Raw genomic sequence first — 18,382 nt, 5'->3', positions numbered from 1 at the left:
TCCCTCTCCCCTTTTTGAACTCTCTGCTAGTAATCTATGGAGCGTAGGGACCGTCAGGATCTTAAAGAAGCGCATATATTTCAAAAGTTTAGTATGTATAGAGTGATGAGAGTCAGGTATTGTACATGCAATGCTTTGCCTGACTGAGGGCAACACCGTATCTTCCAACATTTAGGCTCACTGGATTGGGGCAGTGATGTGACTGCATCACGATGGGTGTGTGTCTGAATAACGGTGGAGGCGTGTCCAATTCGGAAAAGTGCAACACCCTCTATGTACCTCCACCCATTCATTCACTGCTGCGAGCACCACTTATGCTGTTCTGCCGAGACAGTCACAGTTGGGATGAATGCAACATGGAGTGACCCAACATATCATGGGGGAGAATTCTGAGTGTACAAATAGTAACAGCAGTCTCTATTTTTTGATCCCTAATTATCTCTATATTAACCATTTCAGTACTGAGGGTGATCTCGCACCTGTGATGAACTTTTTAGCATTTGTCTGCTAATTCCTTCTAACATGTCACATAAAAAACAGAATTACCCAAAAAGTTTTTTGTTTTTTTTAATTGAGATTGTAAAAGTGAACTAAGATTAAATTTGGGCATTCTCTCTTATAAACACTACCAAACAAATACTTTGTGGCTCTTGATTTGGCATCACACCACCTTTCCAAAACAGCAAAAATGCATCATTTAACACATAGGGGGTCATTCCGAGTTGATCGCTCGCTAGCTACTTTTAGCAGCCATGCAAACGCATTGTCGGTCAACCCCATAGAGTCGGCATGCATTAGGTCGCCAGGTACAAAAGGTCAACAGATGAAAAGTCGACAGTGGTTAAGGTTGACAGGTATAAAAGGTCGACAGGGTCAAAAGGTTGATATGACAATGGTTGACACAAAAATAGTCGACACATGTTTTCTGGCCACATCTTGTATATGTCATGGTTTGTGATAAACATCAGTAGAATTGTAGACACTGACAAGCTGGCTTTGCTCACCACGTTTTGGGCAAGGTGGCTCGCTCCACTACCACTGTGCTCGCTACAGGCTTGCTATTCCCAATCAACCTTTGTCATTTTGACCTTTTCAACCTGTTGACCTTAAGTACAGTTGACCTTTTGTACTTGTCGACCTAATGCGTGTCAGCCATATAGGGTCGATATAATGACTAACTAGAAAGTGCAGATCTATCATCTGGATATCCTTTCAAAACAATGTTTTCTGTGGTACAAGGTGCTATTGGACCCGATTCAGAGGTGGATGCAATTTCAGTTCTTTCCACAAATACCCACTAGTTTGTGGTCTACGCATGTATCTGAGCCTACAATGGTCTTGTGACAGCAGTCACAAAGTGGTTTTATCCTCAGTTTAATTTGCAGACTGCAATCATTTTAGCACTGAAGTGGTTGAAGAAACCACTCTTATCAGCTCAGATGTTTTATTTAATAAGTTATTTATGTGCAATTTCACTCTGATACAAACTAATTGGCTTTTATTAATGTAATGTTAACTTTTGACACTGCAGACCAAAGTCCAAAACTCAATTTTAACTATGAAGAATGTCAGTACTTTGCATGTCAGAAGGAAGTTGATTCTTTAAATACCAGCTTAACTTTCCCATGCATGTCTATTTCCTGCAATGCACTTTATGAAGTTTTAGTCTATATGGAATATAAGCAATTTACACATAGGGGGTTATTCAGGTTTGCTAATGGGCAAACCCATGTGCACTGCAGTTGGGACAGATGTAACGTGTAGAGTTAGATTTGGGTGGGTTATATTGTTCTGTGCAGGGTAAATACTGCCTGCTTTATTTTTACACTGCAATTTAGATTTCACATGTTACATCTCCCCCACCTGTAGCACAACATGGTTTTACCCATTAGTGTGCTTTTTTTGGTTTGCTAACAACCCTGAATAAGGCCCATAGCACACTCATACAATAGGTGTACTGGTACAGAGGAAGGGAATTTGTACAGTTTAAGCTAGTGTTTTTACATAACAAAGTATTATGTTATACTGTGGGATAGACAAACCTACAATATAACTTACTGTTCTGCGAGGCTGTATTCACGTTTGACGTAGATTCACGTGCTCTGTGAATGGCATCTTCAAGATCTGAAACAAAGGTTTTTTTGGGTTTTTTTTTAAATATACTAATAGCATTAAAGTGAAAGATAATTTAATCAATCCCTTAGATATAGACAGTAATAGCATAACATTTTCTATAAAATGGCAGTATTGCTATGGTTCCCTATAATGAAAAGAAAGATTGCTTTAGACCAAAAATTTTATATGTATATAAATCTGAATCCAGGTTTGCTAATAAGGGATTGTCTATTGTTATTTCCTTGCTCATGCTTGTCGACACTAAACATAACAACAAAAAACAGCTTACTGGCAGTGACGTGTGGTGAGGTGAGGCAGAGCCTTTCCTGTTATACTAATGTATATGCCAGAGTTTGACTATTTAAAGTGTATGAAAAATAAGAAAGAGTTACGGTAAAACTTAACTTCGCGAACTCTTTTTTTCTTCACAGATCATGGGATCCACAGGGTTAACCTTGGGTATGATCTGGTGGAGACCAGATCTGGCACGAACAATAAAGCTTTGCGAGGCTCGCAGGATGCAGTGGGCTCCTCTGCCTTCATACCCCGCCCCTATGCTCAGGCACATCAGTTTTAGTTAACAAGACCAAAGCACGAGCTGGAGAAAGAAGAGAAGAAAGTATGGTACACACAGAAAATCACACTCTCATAGAGAAGAGAAGGGAACTGGTGACCGTAAGGCAACCCATTGAAGCGTGGTGTGTCAGGGTGGGCTCCCTGTGGATCCCATGGACCTCGAAGAAAAAGAGTTAACGAAGGTAAGTTTTACCATAACTCTTTCTATTCTTCTTCAGGTCCATGGTCTCCACAGAGTTAACCTTGGGATGTCACAAAGCAGTTGTTATAGGGAGGGAACGCTCCAAAGCTGAAAAGAGTTCTTGGCGGCCAAAGGTTGCATCCTGAGAACCAAATTTATCAAAGGCATAGAATCTAAGAAACATGTTGGCAGAAGACCATGTGGTAGCCTTGCATAATTGTTCAGCAGATGCTCTGAGGCGTGCTGCCAACGAATGACCCACAGAGCAGGTAGAATGAGCAGATACTGTACTTGGAACTGTGTGTAAGCCTGTGAGATGGTTATGCGAAGCCAACGTGTCAATGTGTGTTTATTGGCTGGCCAGCCCCGCTTACGAAATCCATAGAGGATGAATAAGGCATCTGTTTTCCTAACAGAACTAGTGCAGTGCACGTAGATCCTAAGAGCACAGACCATATCCAATGAGGCCTCCTCTGGTGAGAGACCAGGTTCCTGGAAGGCCGGTACCACAATTGGTTCGTTGACATGAAATGTAGATACTACCTTAGGTAGGTACAAGGGCGTAGCTACCATAGGTGCAGGGAGTGCAGCTGCTATGCCCAGAGCTGAGAGGGGCCCATCTTCCCTGTCATAGTTACATGTGTTACACACATTTTTCACCATTGCTATAATGCTGGAGGGCATTATAATGTTACATAATATGAAGTGGAGCACTATAATGTGGCACAATATGAAGAATAGAACTATGGGCATAATATTAACATGGGGCACTGTAATGTGACATAATAGTATGTCATACTATGAATTGGGGATACTGTGTGGCATAATGTGTACTGGCAGCCCTACAAAGTGACATAGTATTGACTAGGGCACTACTGTGGGGCATAACATTAACGAAGGCACTGCTATGGTTCAGAAAATGAACTTAGACACTATTACAGGACATAACATTAACAATTGCTGCAGAAAGGCGTCTTGCTAAAATCATTGGGACAGGTGCCTCTTCAAAATGTTACTATGGGGCCCACAAAGTTCTGGCTACGCCCCTGGGTAGGTAACCATGTTTAGTCCTAAGGACTGCTCGGTTGTGTTGGAATATCAGAAATGGGAACTTCCAGGAGAGAGCTCCCAAATCAGACTCCACGGGCTGAAGAGCTAGTAGAAAAAGTCTTAGCGGTGAGCCACTTGAGGGTCTACCATTTCCAGTGGTTCAAATGGACTGCGTTGTAGAGCCCTAAGAACCAATGACAGGTCCCAAGGAGCTATAGGAGGGACGAATGGAGACTGTATCCAGAGTACCCCCTGAAGGAAGGTACGCACATTTGGCAAAGGAGCCAGTCTCTTCTGGAACCAGACAAAGCCAAGACCTGGACCTTGAGAGAAGCCAGGCGGAGACCGATGGTGAGGCCTGCCTGCATGAAGGCTAACAATCTAGGCATCCGAAAGACCTTGGGGTCGTAGTGATGACGAGCACACCACTGTAAATAGGAGTGCCAAATCCGGTGAAAAGCCTGAAGCATAGTCGGAACCACCTCCCCAGAGAAACCTTTTTCCCTTAGGAGGATGTCTCAAGAGCCACGCTGTCAAAAACAGACGAGGCAGGTCCGGATGGAGGCAGGGCCATTGGGAGAGTAGGTCTGGACGAAGAGGCAGAGAGAAGGGCTCGTCTATGGAGAGATCTATTAGATCCATGAACCAATGGGGTCTGTGCCTTGCTGGAGCCACGAGTACAATCATGCCGCCATTCTCTTTGAATATTCGCAGGACTCTGGGAAGTAGACACTGGAGGGAAGAGATAGGCCAGATGAAGGCCCAGGGGACTGTAAAAGTTTCCACGAAGCTCACTCTGGGATCTTATGTCCTGGCCCCGTACACTGGAACCTTGTGTCTGGAGGCCATCAGATCGACATTTGGAAGTCACCATTTGCGCACCACCGTCCGGAATACCTGTGGGTGGAGAAACCATTCCCAGGCGTGAATGTCTTGTCGACTGAGGAAGCATGCTTCCCAGTTGAGGACTACTGGAATGAAGATTGTGGATAAGGCTAGGAGGTGAAGTTCTGCGCAGGCGAGAATCCTTGTTACCTCCTGCATCACTGCCACACTGCGAGTGCCACCCTGTGAATTTATATATGCCACTGCCATGGCGTTGTCTGACTGGATCTGTACTGGAGAACCCTGGAGCAGGGCCTGGGCCATCAGAAGGGCCTGATAGACAGCTTGAAGTTCCAGGAAGTTGATTTGGAGATCCCTTTCCGACAAAGACCAGCAACCCTGAAAGAAGTGACTGCCAGTGACAGCCCCTCCTTCCCCGTCCCCTGAGACTGGCATCCATGGTGAGGAGTGTCCAGTGTTGGATCCAGAACGGTCGGCCCTTGTCTAAATTGGTTGTGTGTAACCACCATGACAGAGATGTCAGAAGAGATTGGGACAGAATCAAGGTTTTCGGATTTGATTTGAGATGGTAACCCTGTCCATTCCGAGAGTATCAGGCGCTGTACAGGCCTGGAGTGAAATTGGACATATTTCACCATGTCTAACACTGAGACCATGGAGCCTAGGGTCTGCATCGCTGAATGAACCGAGACCCCAGGACTGCAGACCAGGTTGTGAATGCCCAACTGTAATGTTGCAATCTTGTACTGAGGGCGGAATATACGTTGTATCCTGGCATCCAGCAGTGCTCCCTGGTGCTGCATTCTTTGGGATGGGATGAGCAAGGATTTGGGCCAGTTGATTAGCCATCCATGGTACTGAAGGAAGGCCACCGAATATCCGAATTCCCCATTTCCGAAGGGAAGAACCTGGAATTGGAAATGCTGTTGTAGAGCAGCAAAGTGAAGATATCGTTGATGACAGGGTGCAATAGGTACATGGAGGTACGCATCCTGAATATCCGAGGAGACCATGAAGTCTGTAGATCGCATAGCCAGGACAATGGACTGAAGAGTTTTCATACGGAACCTAGGGACCTTGAGGTACTTGTTCAGCAATTTTAAATTCAGAATTGGATGGTATGATCCATTTGGTTTCTGAACCAAAAAGAGGGTAGAATAAAACCCCTGACCCTGCTGAGACTGTGGAACAGGGATAATAACCCCCAACTGTAGGAGGGATTGTATGACTCCAGACAGTGCTTGTGCTTTGTTTGGGTCCGGTGACGGAGTAGTAGGGAAATATTGTCTGGGAAGACGCTTCAGGAAGGAAAGAGCATACCCGTGAGAGACCATTTCTAGGACCCAGGTGTCTGTGGTGACCTGACGCAATGTGTGGGTGAATTGAAGAAGTTGGCCTCCAACCATGGGGTCACCCAGAAAGTGGATTGCCCCGTCAGGCAGGGAATTTGTCCCCTGGCTTGGAAGTTGGACGTTTGGCAGCCCAAGCCGTTATGGTCTTGGGTTTAGAAGTCTTGACTGTGCGAAACCCTCTCGTGAATGCCTGACCCTTCATTTTGCCACTGACAAAAAGACTGAAAAGACGAAGTCCTAGGTCATGCTGACGATGCTGAAGGCGGACAGGCTATCGTAGAGGTAGCAAATTTTTCCACAATTTTGTCCAGTTCTGATCCAAACAGGAGGTTACCTGTGTATGGCAAGGCTTCCAGGGTCTTCTCTGCATCTGAATCTGCTTTCCAAGATCGGAGCCACACAATGCGGCAAGCTGCAATGGAAACAGCAGAATATGAATCTGCTTTCCAAGATCGGAGCCACACAATGCGGCGAGCTGCAATGGAAACAGCAGAAGCCTTAGAGGATAACAGGACTGTGTCCAGAGCTGCTTCCCCAATGTAATAGGTTGCGTGTATTATTGAGTAGAGACAACTGGTCCTTGGTGGGATCAGAGGTGAAACTTTGTTCAAGGTTCAAGTCTCTATGGCCTTAGCCACCCAGGCTGTACCCAGGCCGGTATAACCATTGCTCCTGTGAGGGAGTACATAGACTTGAGACACATGTCCAACTACCTATCCAGCAAATCCCTAATTGAAAATGCAATAGGGATAGGGAATATTGAACTTTTAATTAAATGTCTCACACAAGCATCCACCATAAGTGGAGTCTCCCACTTTGTACAATCAGCTGGTGGTAGCAGATAAATGGAGATGAGCTTCTTAAGGACTGTACATTTCTTAGTAGGAGTTTTCCATGCCTTATGGCTTCTGTGAAGTGGTCCGAATGAGGAAACTCTGCTAAAATTACTTTGTGCCATTTACGCAGAGGGTATTTAGTAGTAGGGGCTGGTTCAGCATCTTCTAGCTGAAGTGACAACTTCACTGCCCTAATTAATGCAGCCACATGAAATTTGCGGCCTCCTCCTCCCCTGAGAGGAATTCAGTATCTGAAACCTCAGCCTGCTCGGCAGTAATTAATGATTCCTCTAAATCAGAGAGGGGATAGATTGTGAGGAAGGCACAGGCTGCTTAGACGTAGAGGGTGCAAGCAATGTACCTTGACCTCGCATGTTTGAAAAGCAGCCTAGGAAGCTCTGTATATGTGGTAGGGACGGGTGGGGCTGCAATTGCCTGATAAACAGGCTGTAATGAATATGGAAATCCCATAGAGGGAGCCTTTGAGGACTGCAGTGGTTACAGTATAGCCATAGTGGGAACCACGGGCTGCAGTGGTTGTGGTATACCCATAGTGGAAGCCACAGGCAGGGGTAGCAATATGGTCAGCTATCTTAGCAGTGTAGTAAAAGATGCCCATGGGGTTCTTGTACAAGTGCTGGAGGGCCTGTGGTGATGGGAGGCACCATACAGGTTGTCCACTAACCATCATGTTTCAATTCCTGAGGTAAGACCTCTGTGTTACAGGTTTTACATGCTACCATTTTAGAAGCCCCTGACTGCTTGGTCTTAGCTTTGTTAGACATAGCAAAATTATTGTGAACACACACAAATATGGCAATGTTCAGAGTGTAACAGGAGTTATGTGACAAAGAGGGTCATTCCGAGTTGATCGTAGCTGTGCTGTATTTAGCACAGCTACGATCATCTTTCCTGATATGCGGGGGGACTCCCTGCACAGAGCTAGTCCGCCCCGCATGTCAGTGCCGCCCCCCCCCCCCCCCCTCCCGCAGAAGTCCAAAGGCAGAGCCCTGCAAAATGACCTCCAGCAAGCCTCCCCTGCAGTGCACATGGTTTTGCCCAATTGCAAAAAAAAATCCTGCTGCGATCAACTTGGAATTACCTCCAGTTTTTATAGCTCTCATTTTGGGGGTAATTCCAAGTTGATCGCAGCAGGAATTTTGTTAGCAGTTGGGCAAAACCATGTGCACTGCAGGGGAGGCATATATAACATGTGCAGAAAGAGTTAGATTTGGGTGGATTATTTTGTTTCTGTGCAGGGTAAATACTGGCTGCTTTATTTTTACACTGCAAATTAGATTGCAGATTGAAAACACCACACCCAAATCTAACTCTCTCTGCAGATGTTAAATCTGCCTCCCCTGCAGTGCACATGGTTTTGCCCAACTGCTAACAAAATTCCTGCTGCGATCAACTTGGAATTACCCCCTTTATGTCAAACATTATAGATACAGACGTAGCCATGCTCATCCAGCCTGTGGCTTAGCCGCATGGGCGCACGCGCCACACCGAGATGCGGGTACAACTTAGTACACCAAGCTGTGACCGTATTCCTATAGATGCATGCATGCACACTTGCCCTGCCTGGTTTGCCGCAAATACGGAAAACTGTAGGCTGAATGAGTGTGGCTACATCTGTAAGTCCTTGCTCATCTTTGCTGCAATGCGATTGCACAATGCATTTGTTATGGATTGTGGTTGTGGCTAGTCACAGGTGCACGTTCATGGGCACTCGAAAACCAGTCACACCTGGGGGCTTTTTTAACTTGATTGTTCTAAAATGGAGCCCAGTGGTCTGGGTGGTCTCTCCTCAGGATAAAGATTGTGCTGGACCTTTTTGTCTCCCCAGCAGCTGCTTTGTGATTTCCTTTTTCTTAAGCATTACTACCCAGTAGGACTACATATCCCAGCACATTCTCCTTATCTGTGTGAGTGCTGTATTTAAGGGGGTCCAATAATAAAGGTGGGCTGTATGTACTAAATCCAGTACCCTCACAGGTGCGATGAGGAAGTACATATCTGTACATGCGATTGTTGCAAGGCATTAAGTCTACATCTATATAATGTAAGGTAAGGTCTCCATGTTACCCCCTCTCAATACAATTAGTGCTGATCTATTTCACTGCAATAAGGGTACAGATGTCGGATAGGAAAATGCATATTATTATCAGAAATAAAATTTGATAAGTAACATTAATAATATTATCCACGTGTCCCATCAAGAATCACCTTTATTATGTACAATGAGATGTAATGTTCAGGTTATGCAATGTAAAAGTAGCATTTTTCACACATTAAAAAACAATATAATATTACATAGATTAAACAATCTTATTAAGTGTCAAAAAGTACCTGACTGCTGAAAGGAAGCTTCTGTTTTCTCATTCGTTGCTTTGTTCCAGAATACACAGTTGTAGCTTTGAGTTATATCTATGCCTCTGATTGTGCTGGTTGTGTTATAAAAGCCATCCACAGTCCGAGTGTGGGAAGTATTATATGATGGGGAACTTACATTATTACCATTTTTTTTCCAATATACTTCTGCCTCAGGAAAGCCTAATGACTGACATGTCAAAGATACGTCATTGTCTTCAGGTGATATGTTAACGGAATCCTGAATGTTTATGAAAGATGCTGCAACAATAGAAAAAAAAGTGGTTAAAGAATATTAATTTCTAATCTGCAGTATATAATGTTGTTTTATTGTTTACTGTGCTAATTTATCTTATGGCAAATCAGAATCACCATCTTCTTTATTGGCCAGGTGTACTCATGTACACTAGGAATTTTTTGTGGTACAATGCATCGCCAAGCAGCAACATGAAGCGGGAATACATAGCATAAGAAGGGGGAAAAAACATATACATTACAAACATTACACGTATGAGTTCATACTGCACATTGCAACTGTACGATAGACTCGACACATTAGACATATTATACATGTATAACTAAAAACGAGGGCTGCTTGGCACAGCAGCATCGAGGCAGCCATCCACGGCACCATCTTGAACTCAAACAATGCATATAATACAGAATATTTAAGTAATGCATCAAAAGATAAACCACACAGACATAAAAAAAAACCTTGAGCACACAGAAAGCATAATGTATGATTGGTGTAGGCATTTTGGGTAATAGCCTCCAAGGGTTGTGTATTCCACCCTCACAAGGTATCAGGTGCAGCAGCCATCTTGGGCGCACTGCGTAGGATTACCCAAGGTGGAATAGTCCACCCCTAGAAGAGATACCACAAAATGGGGAGATTGCAGAGTCCTAAAGTTTAGAGTAGGGTTCCAACAAAACCATCAGGTTCATGTATTTTTCGGTATCCGGACTCCAGGTCGACAACAAAAAGGTCGACACACCTTAGGTCGACGCCAATTGGTCGACACACCTTAGGTCGACATGGACAAAAGGTCGACATGGACACAATGTCGACATGAAAAAGGTCGACGTGGAAAAAGGTCGACATGACTTTTTCGCAATTTTTTTCTTTTTTGGAACTTTTTCATACTTAACGATCCATGTGGACTACGATTGGAACGGTAATCTGTGCCGAGCGAAGCGAAGGCACCATGCCCGAAGCATGGCGAGCGAAGCGAGCCATGTGAGGGGACGCGGTGCACTAATTGGGGTTCCCGGTCACTCTACGAAGAAAACGGCACCAAAAAAACATAAAAAACTCATGTCAACCTTTTTCCATGTCGACCTTGTTCCTGTTGACCTTTTGTCCATGTCGACCTTTTGTCCATGTCGACCTAAGGTGTGTCGACCAATTGGCATCGACCTAAGGTGTGTCGACCTTTTTGTTGTCGACCCTCAGTCCCAGACCCGTATTTTTCATCCCATCCACAAGTGCACCAGATAAGGCAGCCATGTTGGGCGCACTACGAAGGTTATACAGTGGGAGATGAGCCATACAAGGGCCAAAATGCATGTATGGGAAAGCTGACACGTGTGTAGGAGTATGCTATACCCTGCATGGAAAGATCCAAATGAAGCACACCCTGCCCACAGAGAAACCATCCGAGGCAGCCATGTGGGATGCACTGCATAGGTTGCTGCTGGCAGGGTGTGCAATCAATGGAGGTAAACATTACAAGAATAGCACACAGTGGGGTGGAAGTACGCTGTAAGAAGAAAAATAAGAGAAAAACACATTTGCAGGAAAACTGTACTAACATTATTTTGCAAAAATTATAAATGTCCTGGTCACCTGTGGTTGGGTGTGAGAATGTGGGGAGCACACTAATGTCCAATGGAAATGACCCAGCAAAGTCTGGTCATGGTGCGCACGCCCCTCAGTTCCCTGTTCAGCTTGAGGGGTAGTCCCGAAAATTTCACATCACTGAGTGTATTTATAAATACACAGAAAAACGATAGATGAGTATACATCTGTCTGTATGTGACATTTCATTTTCTGTACAAGGCTGTCTTTAGATGAAATAGTGATTGTATCTGTTGTGGTTGGAATATCTCACTTCTGTCAAGGAAGTAGTTTATAGAGTACATGGAGGGATACCAGGGATGACTGTAAATACAGGGAATGATTGTAATGGAAGTCATACAGGGTTAATACAGTACCTTCTCAGTAGGCCACTTTCCATTGAGGCATCAAAGATCTGGACTACTAGGAGTTGCGGCCAAGTCTGTTTTGCAGACAGATCTTGCGATTTTTCGCTCTGTGCATGTGTCTTAGCCAAGCATACCACTTTGAGTAACTACGGCTGATTCAGAGTTGTACATATTTCATCAACGTCTCCACTTGCGACTGAATGGGTGTAACCGGGAAGAAACTGGACGTTCCACATAGGATAAACGTTCTGAAGTGTGTAGACAGAGTTGCAGACTATTCAGAGTTAAGCTTACTCCCAACTCCAAATACAGGCAAGGAGTCACATTTATTTTCTAGAATGAAATGATGCCGATTTGCATGCAATTCCAAAGCTGGCCCATATTGTGGGGCACAAGATGAGTCGGGGCTTATGAACGTTGGAAGCTTGGTTAAGAGCCCCCAAGTATTAATTTTTTTTTTTGCCATGTCTGTGGCTTCTGTCCCTTCATTTATATGATGGCTCTCTTCCTGTCACCGTTCATCCCTCGATCCAAGCTGCTGCCACAGGTGGCCCTTTTGCCTTACCCTGGCATCACCATTAACCTTCTAGCCTTCAGCAGCCACAGGCAAAAGGAGAGTACTACTGATCCTCTGCAGCTGTGCTGAGAAGGCAAGGTGCAGTCCAGTACCCAACAAACTCAAAACACAAGGTCATCATTAACAGTAATTGGACACTATTTTAATTAAAAACTGATATTTCAATAAAAATATTAACAGCAACTGTAGCTTTACAATTTAATTGTAACCTTTACATAACACTAATTTTGAAGTCCTAACTATTAACTAAAACTACAGCTGTGGGTATATTTACTAAAAGTCTATGAGATTCGATTTTCATCATTTTTTTGTCGATGTTTGGTCGATTTTTGGTTGATTTGTGTTTCAGGGTCTAAATCACACATTTACTAACAGATGATTTTTTATGTCCTTTTAAAAAAATACATCAAAAATCATCTGTTACTAAATGTGGGATTTAGGGGTATATTAACTGAAAGTCGATCTGGGCCAATTTTTGATCAATGATTGGTTGATTTTGTATTTCAGGGTCTAAATTTCACATTTACTAACAGATGATTTTTTAAATTTTTTTCCCCAATGTCATAAATCATCAAATTCATCCAAAAATCTTTTAAAATCGACTTTTAGTAAATATATCCCCTAGTCCCAGAGGTACACTTGGGGTTGATTTGCCACCACACCCAGCAAATTACCCACACTCGAGTCACATTTCTAAGTTAGGGCGAACAAGCTCTTAGTAAGTACTTGCTGAGAGTGATGTGAAGCATCGGCTGGTAAGTGCAACACTAATTGCATTAATTGGAGTTGGAGGGACAGTATTACTAATTTTTGTAGATTTATGTTACTGTATAAGATACTATATTAATTTGAAAGGGGGCCAAGTTGTGTTTGTTACACATAAGGGTCTTAGCGTTACTTACAAAGTCCAGTAGTCATAGATCTCTGCTCTACATATATAATGCTACAACTTCCAAAATGTAAACAATCAGCCATGTTGGACTCTTTCAGATGAGTCACCTGAGCATCCCAGTCATGCTCACCTGATCATCTGCTCAAATGAGCCTGAATTGCTTCCTATTTAAACCTGCACCTGGATCCAGCACATTGCCTCCCAGGGATTGTTCTAGGCTCGAGACATCAGTATCTCTATTGTTTCCTGTTTCCTGTTCACAACTGTGACTTCTGCATTCTCTGTGGTCTCCAGTTTCCGCATTCAAGTACCATTATAATCCATCTGCCTCCAGTGTCCTCTGCTGCCGTACACCTGCGTGTCTGCATTACCAGCTCACGCTGTGAGCGCTGCCAGCCACTGCTCCCGCTTGTGCCTGTCTTCACATCCGGTCTCTGGTAACTGCATCATCCCACAGAGTCTTCTCTCTCTCCTGCTCTGGACTCTGTCTACTCAGTCCTCACCTTGGGTGTACATACAAGCTATCGGCTACACTATCCTGCGGTTATTGATAGGTCTCCCTGCTCTGTAGTTCTTCCATGAGCAAGAACTACCTAAAGACTCCACGTTTCACCTTTGCTACAGTTATGCCCAAGGGTCTCGAAACTGATCTATAGAATAGACCATGGCAGTGTCTATTTAAAGATGGTTAGTATTAATGAGTGTCTTCTTCTCATTAATTATTCCTCAATCTTATTTTATCTAACACACATTATTATGTTTACAAATGTAGCCAGCTACATCTTTGCTGCGATGCGTATGTTATGTGCAAAGATTAAATGCGGCATGCTGCGAATAGTCACATTCCCTATGGGCATTTTTTTTGCAATTGGTTTGCTAAACATGAATATATCTGTATATGCATAACCTATCCTATGTCAAGGCCTGTTCATTCTCATGGCAACCCTATCTGATCATTTTCTTTGCAACTCTAAGCATGGGTTACAATGGCATGGCAACAGAGTGAGTGGTGTGTGGTTCCAAGTGTGGTTGCTCTCTGACCTACTGTACCTGAGGATAGAATCTCAGAGGATTATTTATTTGGTCTTAACCCCTCAATGTGAAGAATACAGAATAGAATCACCTGCATTAGCCAAGATGTGCAGCCTTCCTTCTCTACATGGTAGACTGCCTCACAGGGGTCTACATGGTAGACTGCCCCACAGGGGTATAGGGGAAATCCCTGGTGGGCATCACTGCCTCAGAGCCCCAACCACTCCCATAATGTCAGATTGTTATTCTATGAGAGGGTTAATTGAGAGGGTGAATTAACCACAAGAATAGGAATATGGATGAACATGGGTGCTTTTTTTTGTTTTTTGAAATAATATTTTTTTTTATTGATTAAACAGCAATAACACATAGAAAATAAACAGAGTACAAGCAATGCTACATTCAAGTCTCACAAGACTCCAGGTACAGAAACATGGACACAATGCATTGCACAATGGCCCTCATTCCGAGTTGTTCGCTTGCTAGCTGCTTTTAGCAGCATTGCACACGCTAGGCCGCTGCCCTCTGGGAGTGTATCTTAGCTTAGCAGAAGAGCGAACGAAAGATTAGCAGAACTGCTACTAAATATTTTCTTGCAGTTTCTGAGTAGCTCCAGACCTACTCCTAGATTGCGATCAGCTCAGTCCGTTTAGTTCCTGGTTTGACGTCACAAACATGCCCCCGTTTCTTCAGACACTCCCGCATTTTTCCCTGACATGCCTGCGTTTTTTAGCACACTCCCGGAAAACGCTCAGTTACCACCCAGAAACGCCCCTTTCCTGTCAATCATTCACCGATCAGCAGTGCGACTGGAAAGAGCCGCACGAACACCAGCAAATCTACTAAGTTTTGTGTAAAATAACTTAGTGCATGCGCTCTGCGTACCATGCACATTTAGCAACAAATCGCAGCATAGCGAAAATCGGCAACGAGCGAGCAACTCGGAATGACCACCAATGTACAATACTAGGCAACCTTACAGATAAGCAAACACATATAGGGGAGAAACAAGAGGGCCAGACAGAGACAAACAAGGGTAGACATGGAGATAAGCACAATCATTAGTACGTGCATGTCACTCATGAGTCGAACAGTATATTGCGGTGAGAGGAAATCACGGGACAGAATTGTCTTTCGGAGAATGTAAAACCGACAAATCTACTGGATCATTGTATATAAGGCCTAATTCAGGTTGAATCGCAAATCACGATCCAACTGGAATTTTTATGCTTGGCCCGCAGGTGCATGTGCAGCGCCCATCCTGCACATGCGCCTGTATTTTCTGTGGGGGGTCCGCAGAAAATGCGATTGTCTCTGCCTGTCAAGGCAGTCGCGGAGCAGGGGATCAGAGGACAGTTAACGCTTCATTTCTAGAGAGGAGACGGTGCGACGTGAACGGGGGTTGGAGTCGGCTAAATAGGGGCGTGTCATGGATGTGATCACATGCAGCCACCGTGATCATGGAGAAGGTGGCGGGTCTCCTGCTGGCGCATCCTGGGATCTTCACATTAAAGATACCTTTATGGGTTTATACTGGCCATCTGCTGTGTGAGTACGGTATGCCATCTAGGACATTCCACTCTGCACGTCATATGATCCATGAATTAAGAGATAATTGAAAGAGATATTCTTGGACTTATTCCTTGTGGTTGACATATTACACTATATTGTTTTTATTTCTCTTTCATGTCTCTATTAAAACTCCAGTGAATTTCATTGAGAATTACACCCACCTAAGAGGAGAAGCCTTGGTTATCGGTCATCCCATTAGAGGAAAGTATTATTGTTCAAGCGCTTAAGATCTATGTACACTCTCTTTTTTGTATTACATTGTTGTTTTATGAAGTAAGGTGAAACTTCTGGGAGTTGTATTGGGTCCAGCCGCTGTAGTGCCTGAATGTGATTTACTCAACTTTGTTCCATTAATATGCTTAATGCATAGCACAGAAGCTGATTTCCATAACTGCGCTTTAGCAGCCTTAGTAGTAATCAATATGTGCCCTAGGAGATAAGCGTCGCCACTAAGGAGCTGCTGTGAAGAGTAATGAAATAACGCCACCATAGGGTCAGCAGGAATTGTCACTAGTAACACATCCTGTATAAGAGAAAACACCTCAGACCAGAGCGGATGGAGCACAGGGCGTTCCCAAAAAATATGATAAATACTCCCTATACAGCCACAGTTCCTCCAGCAATACCGGGAAGTAGAAGGCTATGTTGCCGCTCTGGTGTGAAGTATGCCCTCTGACACAATTTATATGAAATCTCAGAGTGGCTCAAACATCTTGACATCTTAAAATAGTTTAATTAAACTTTTAACAAAAAGTTTAGTTACTATGAAATTCTACCATTTTGTTATACCACCTCTGTGTTGTGGAGAGGTCAATCTAGACAATAACAGTTTAGGGAAAGGAGGGAGAGCATACGCCCCATCTAGGTAGGTGGTCAGCCAATGACATAATTGAAGATTTTTTTTTTTTAAATTCAGTAATTTTTTATTGATAGTGTTTTACATATACAAACAAAAAAAAAAACATACAGCAGCTAAACCTAGCTCAACAAACAGGTCAAGTACAAAAAATAGTATATCAAAAACATCAATGACATTGGATTTAGTATATCTGTTAAACAAGATATGACATGTAGCAGGCAACATATCGCATATATATAGTCAATACAACAATAAGGAGTCATTTCTAAAGCCTCCATGCTTCCCGCATCGCCCCAGAGCAAACAGGCATAATATCACATTCCGTATTAGCTACAGTATACATTACACAGGATACCTTCCCCTTTCCATCACGTCCCACCCACTCCAATGGCTGACGTATTCCATCTATCCCATTTATTAGAGTATTTAACCAGCATGTCACTAGATCTAAACATTGCTCGTTCATGGCCAGAAACCTCGTTGACCAGAGCCCGCCAATGAGATATATTGGGTAATTCAGGGGAGAACCATTTTCTGGCTATCAAGACTTTTGCCAGAGTGGTTAAGCATAGTACATAACGATATATGACCAGAGAATGCGTCTCTTCAAGGTCTAACCCGAACAGGCACAATCTAGAGTTCATTGCTGGCAATGATGGTTCTGTAAGGACAATATCATTCCAAACTGCAGCCCAAAAAGGTGCCAACCTTGGGCATGACCATAATAGGTGCCAAAAGTCAGCACCCTCCCCATTGCACTTCGGACAGCAGGTATCAGAGCGAAGATGTGCACTATACAACATTACTGGGGTACGATATGTTCTATGTAAGGTATACAAATATACCTGCTGATATCGAACACACGGGGTGGTATAACGAATGGATCCCAAAATCTGTATCCATTGTTCATTGGAGAGATCGCCAATATTACCTTCCCATTTAAGTTTCAAGGGGTCAAACAGATGAGAATTAACCTGCACATTCAATGCGGCATAAATCAGAGATATGTATCCCCTGGACCCAAACGAAAGGAGCAATTTCTTGACTGGAGACACCGATATAGTTAAGGGGGCCTTACCCAGCTGCGCCTGCAGTGCATGACGCAGCTGGAGGTAGTGAAAAAAAGCAGTATTAGCAACAGCATAGTCGCCACGTAGCCGCTCAAATGATTTAAGTATACCATTATCATAAAGCTGAGCAAATGTTGTAACTCCCATCCGCCGCCATAAAGTATCCGAGGATAGGGGCAGTAGCTCCCTATAAGAGGCATTAAACCACAGGGGTGTATCAGTATCAATGTCTTGCCAGTCAAAAAAGGTGTGCGCCAATCGCCAGACCAGAAGAGCCTGTCTAAGAATAGGGGGAAGACCAGAGAGAGTAGAGCCAGATAGCAAAAAATTAAGTAGAGAGAGAGGAGACTCCAACCACTCGGCATAGAACCACAACAATGTGTCCCCACCTGCATCCAGGAGCCAACAAGAAAGGTAAACCAGCTGAGAGGCCAAGTAGTATAGTTTCAAATTAGAGAGCCCAAGACCTCCATCTAACTTGGACTTAACCAGGGCCTTCATAGCCACCCTAGGCGTCCCGCCTCCCCAAACAAAAGAGTTCAATAGAGGAAAAAACTTTTTTAGGTATGTACACAGGAGAATGTTGCAGCACATACAGATACCTGGGTTGGATAGACATTTTAAATAAATTAATACGGCCCATCACAGTGAGAGGAAGCTTCTTCCACAGGTGATCCTTCTTTTTAAAATTACGTGTCACAGGCTCCACATTTAACGCAACATAGTCCTGCGGACAAGGAGAGATCCAAATCCCCAAATATTTAAACTGGAGGGTCCACTGCAGCGGGCAAGAGGAGTCCGTCACATCAGGGAGAACACCAGATATGGGGTAGATATTGGACTTGT

The 18,382-nt window shown here is 43.7% G+C and overlaps 1 protein-coding gene across 1 annotated transcript in view; it reads right to left on the bottom strand.

Moving 5' to 3' along the window:
• LOC134897198 (programmed cell death 1 ligand 1-like) overlaps positions 1-18,382 on the bottom strand; it is a 160,874-nt gene that overhangs the window by 52,139 nt on the left and 90,353 nt on the right. Inside the window, exons 4-5 of the mRNA XM_063913983.1 lie at positions 9,309-9,590; positions 2,059-2,124 (exon numbers count right to left, since the gene is read on the bottom strand). Coding sequence (XP_063770053.1) covers positions 2,059-2,124; positions 9,309-9,590 — 348 coding nt within the window. The remainder of the gene's footprint in view (positions 1-2,058; positions 2,125-9,308; positions 9,591-18,382) is intronic.

The sequence above is a fragment of the Pseudophryne corroboree genome, chromosome 1 (genome assembly GCF_028390025.1).
Source record: "Pseudophryne corroboree isolate aPseCor3 chromosome 1, aPseCor3.hap2, whole genome shotgun sequence".
In the NCBI taxonomy this organism is placed as follows: Eukaryota; Metazoa; Chordata; class Amphibia; order Anura; family Myobatrachidae; genus Pseudophryne; species Pseudophryne corroboree.
This window is presented reverse-complemented; position numbering and strand designations above follow the sequence as displayed.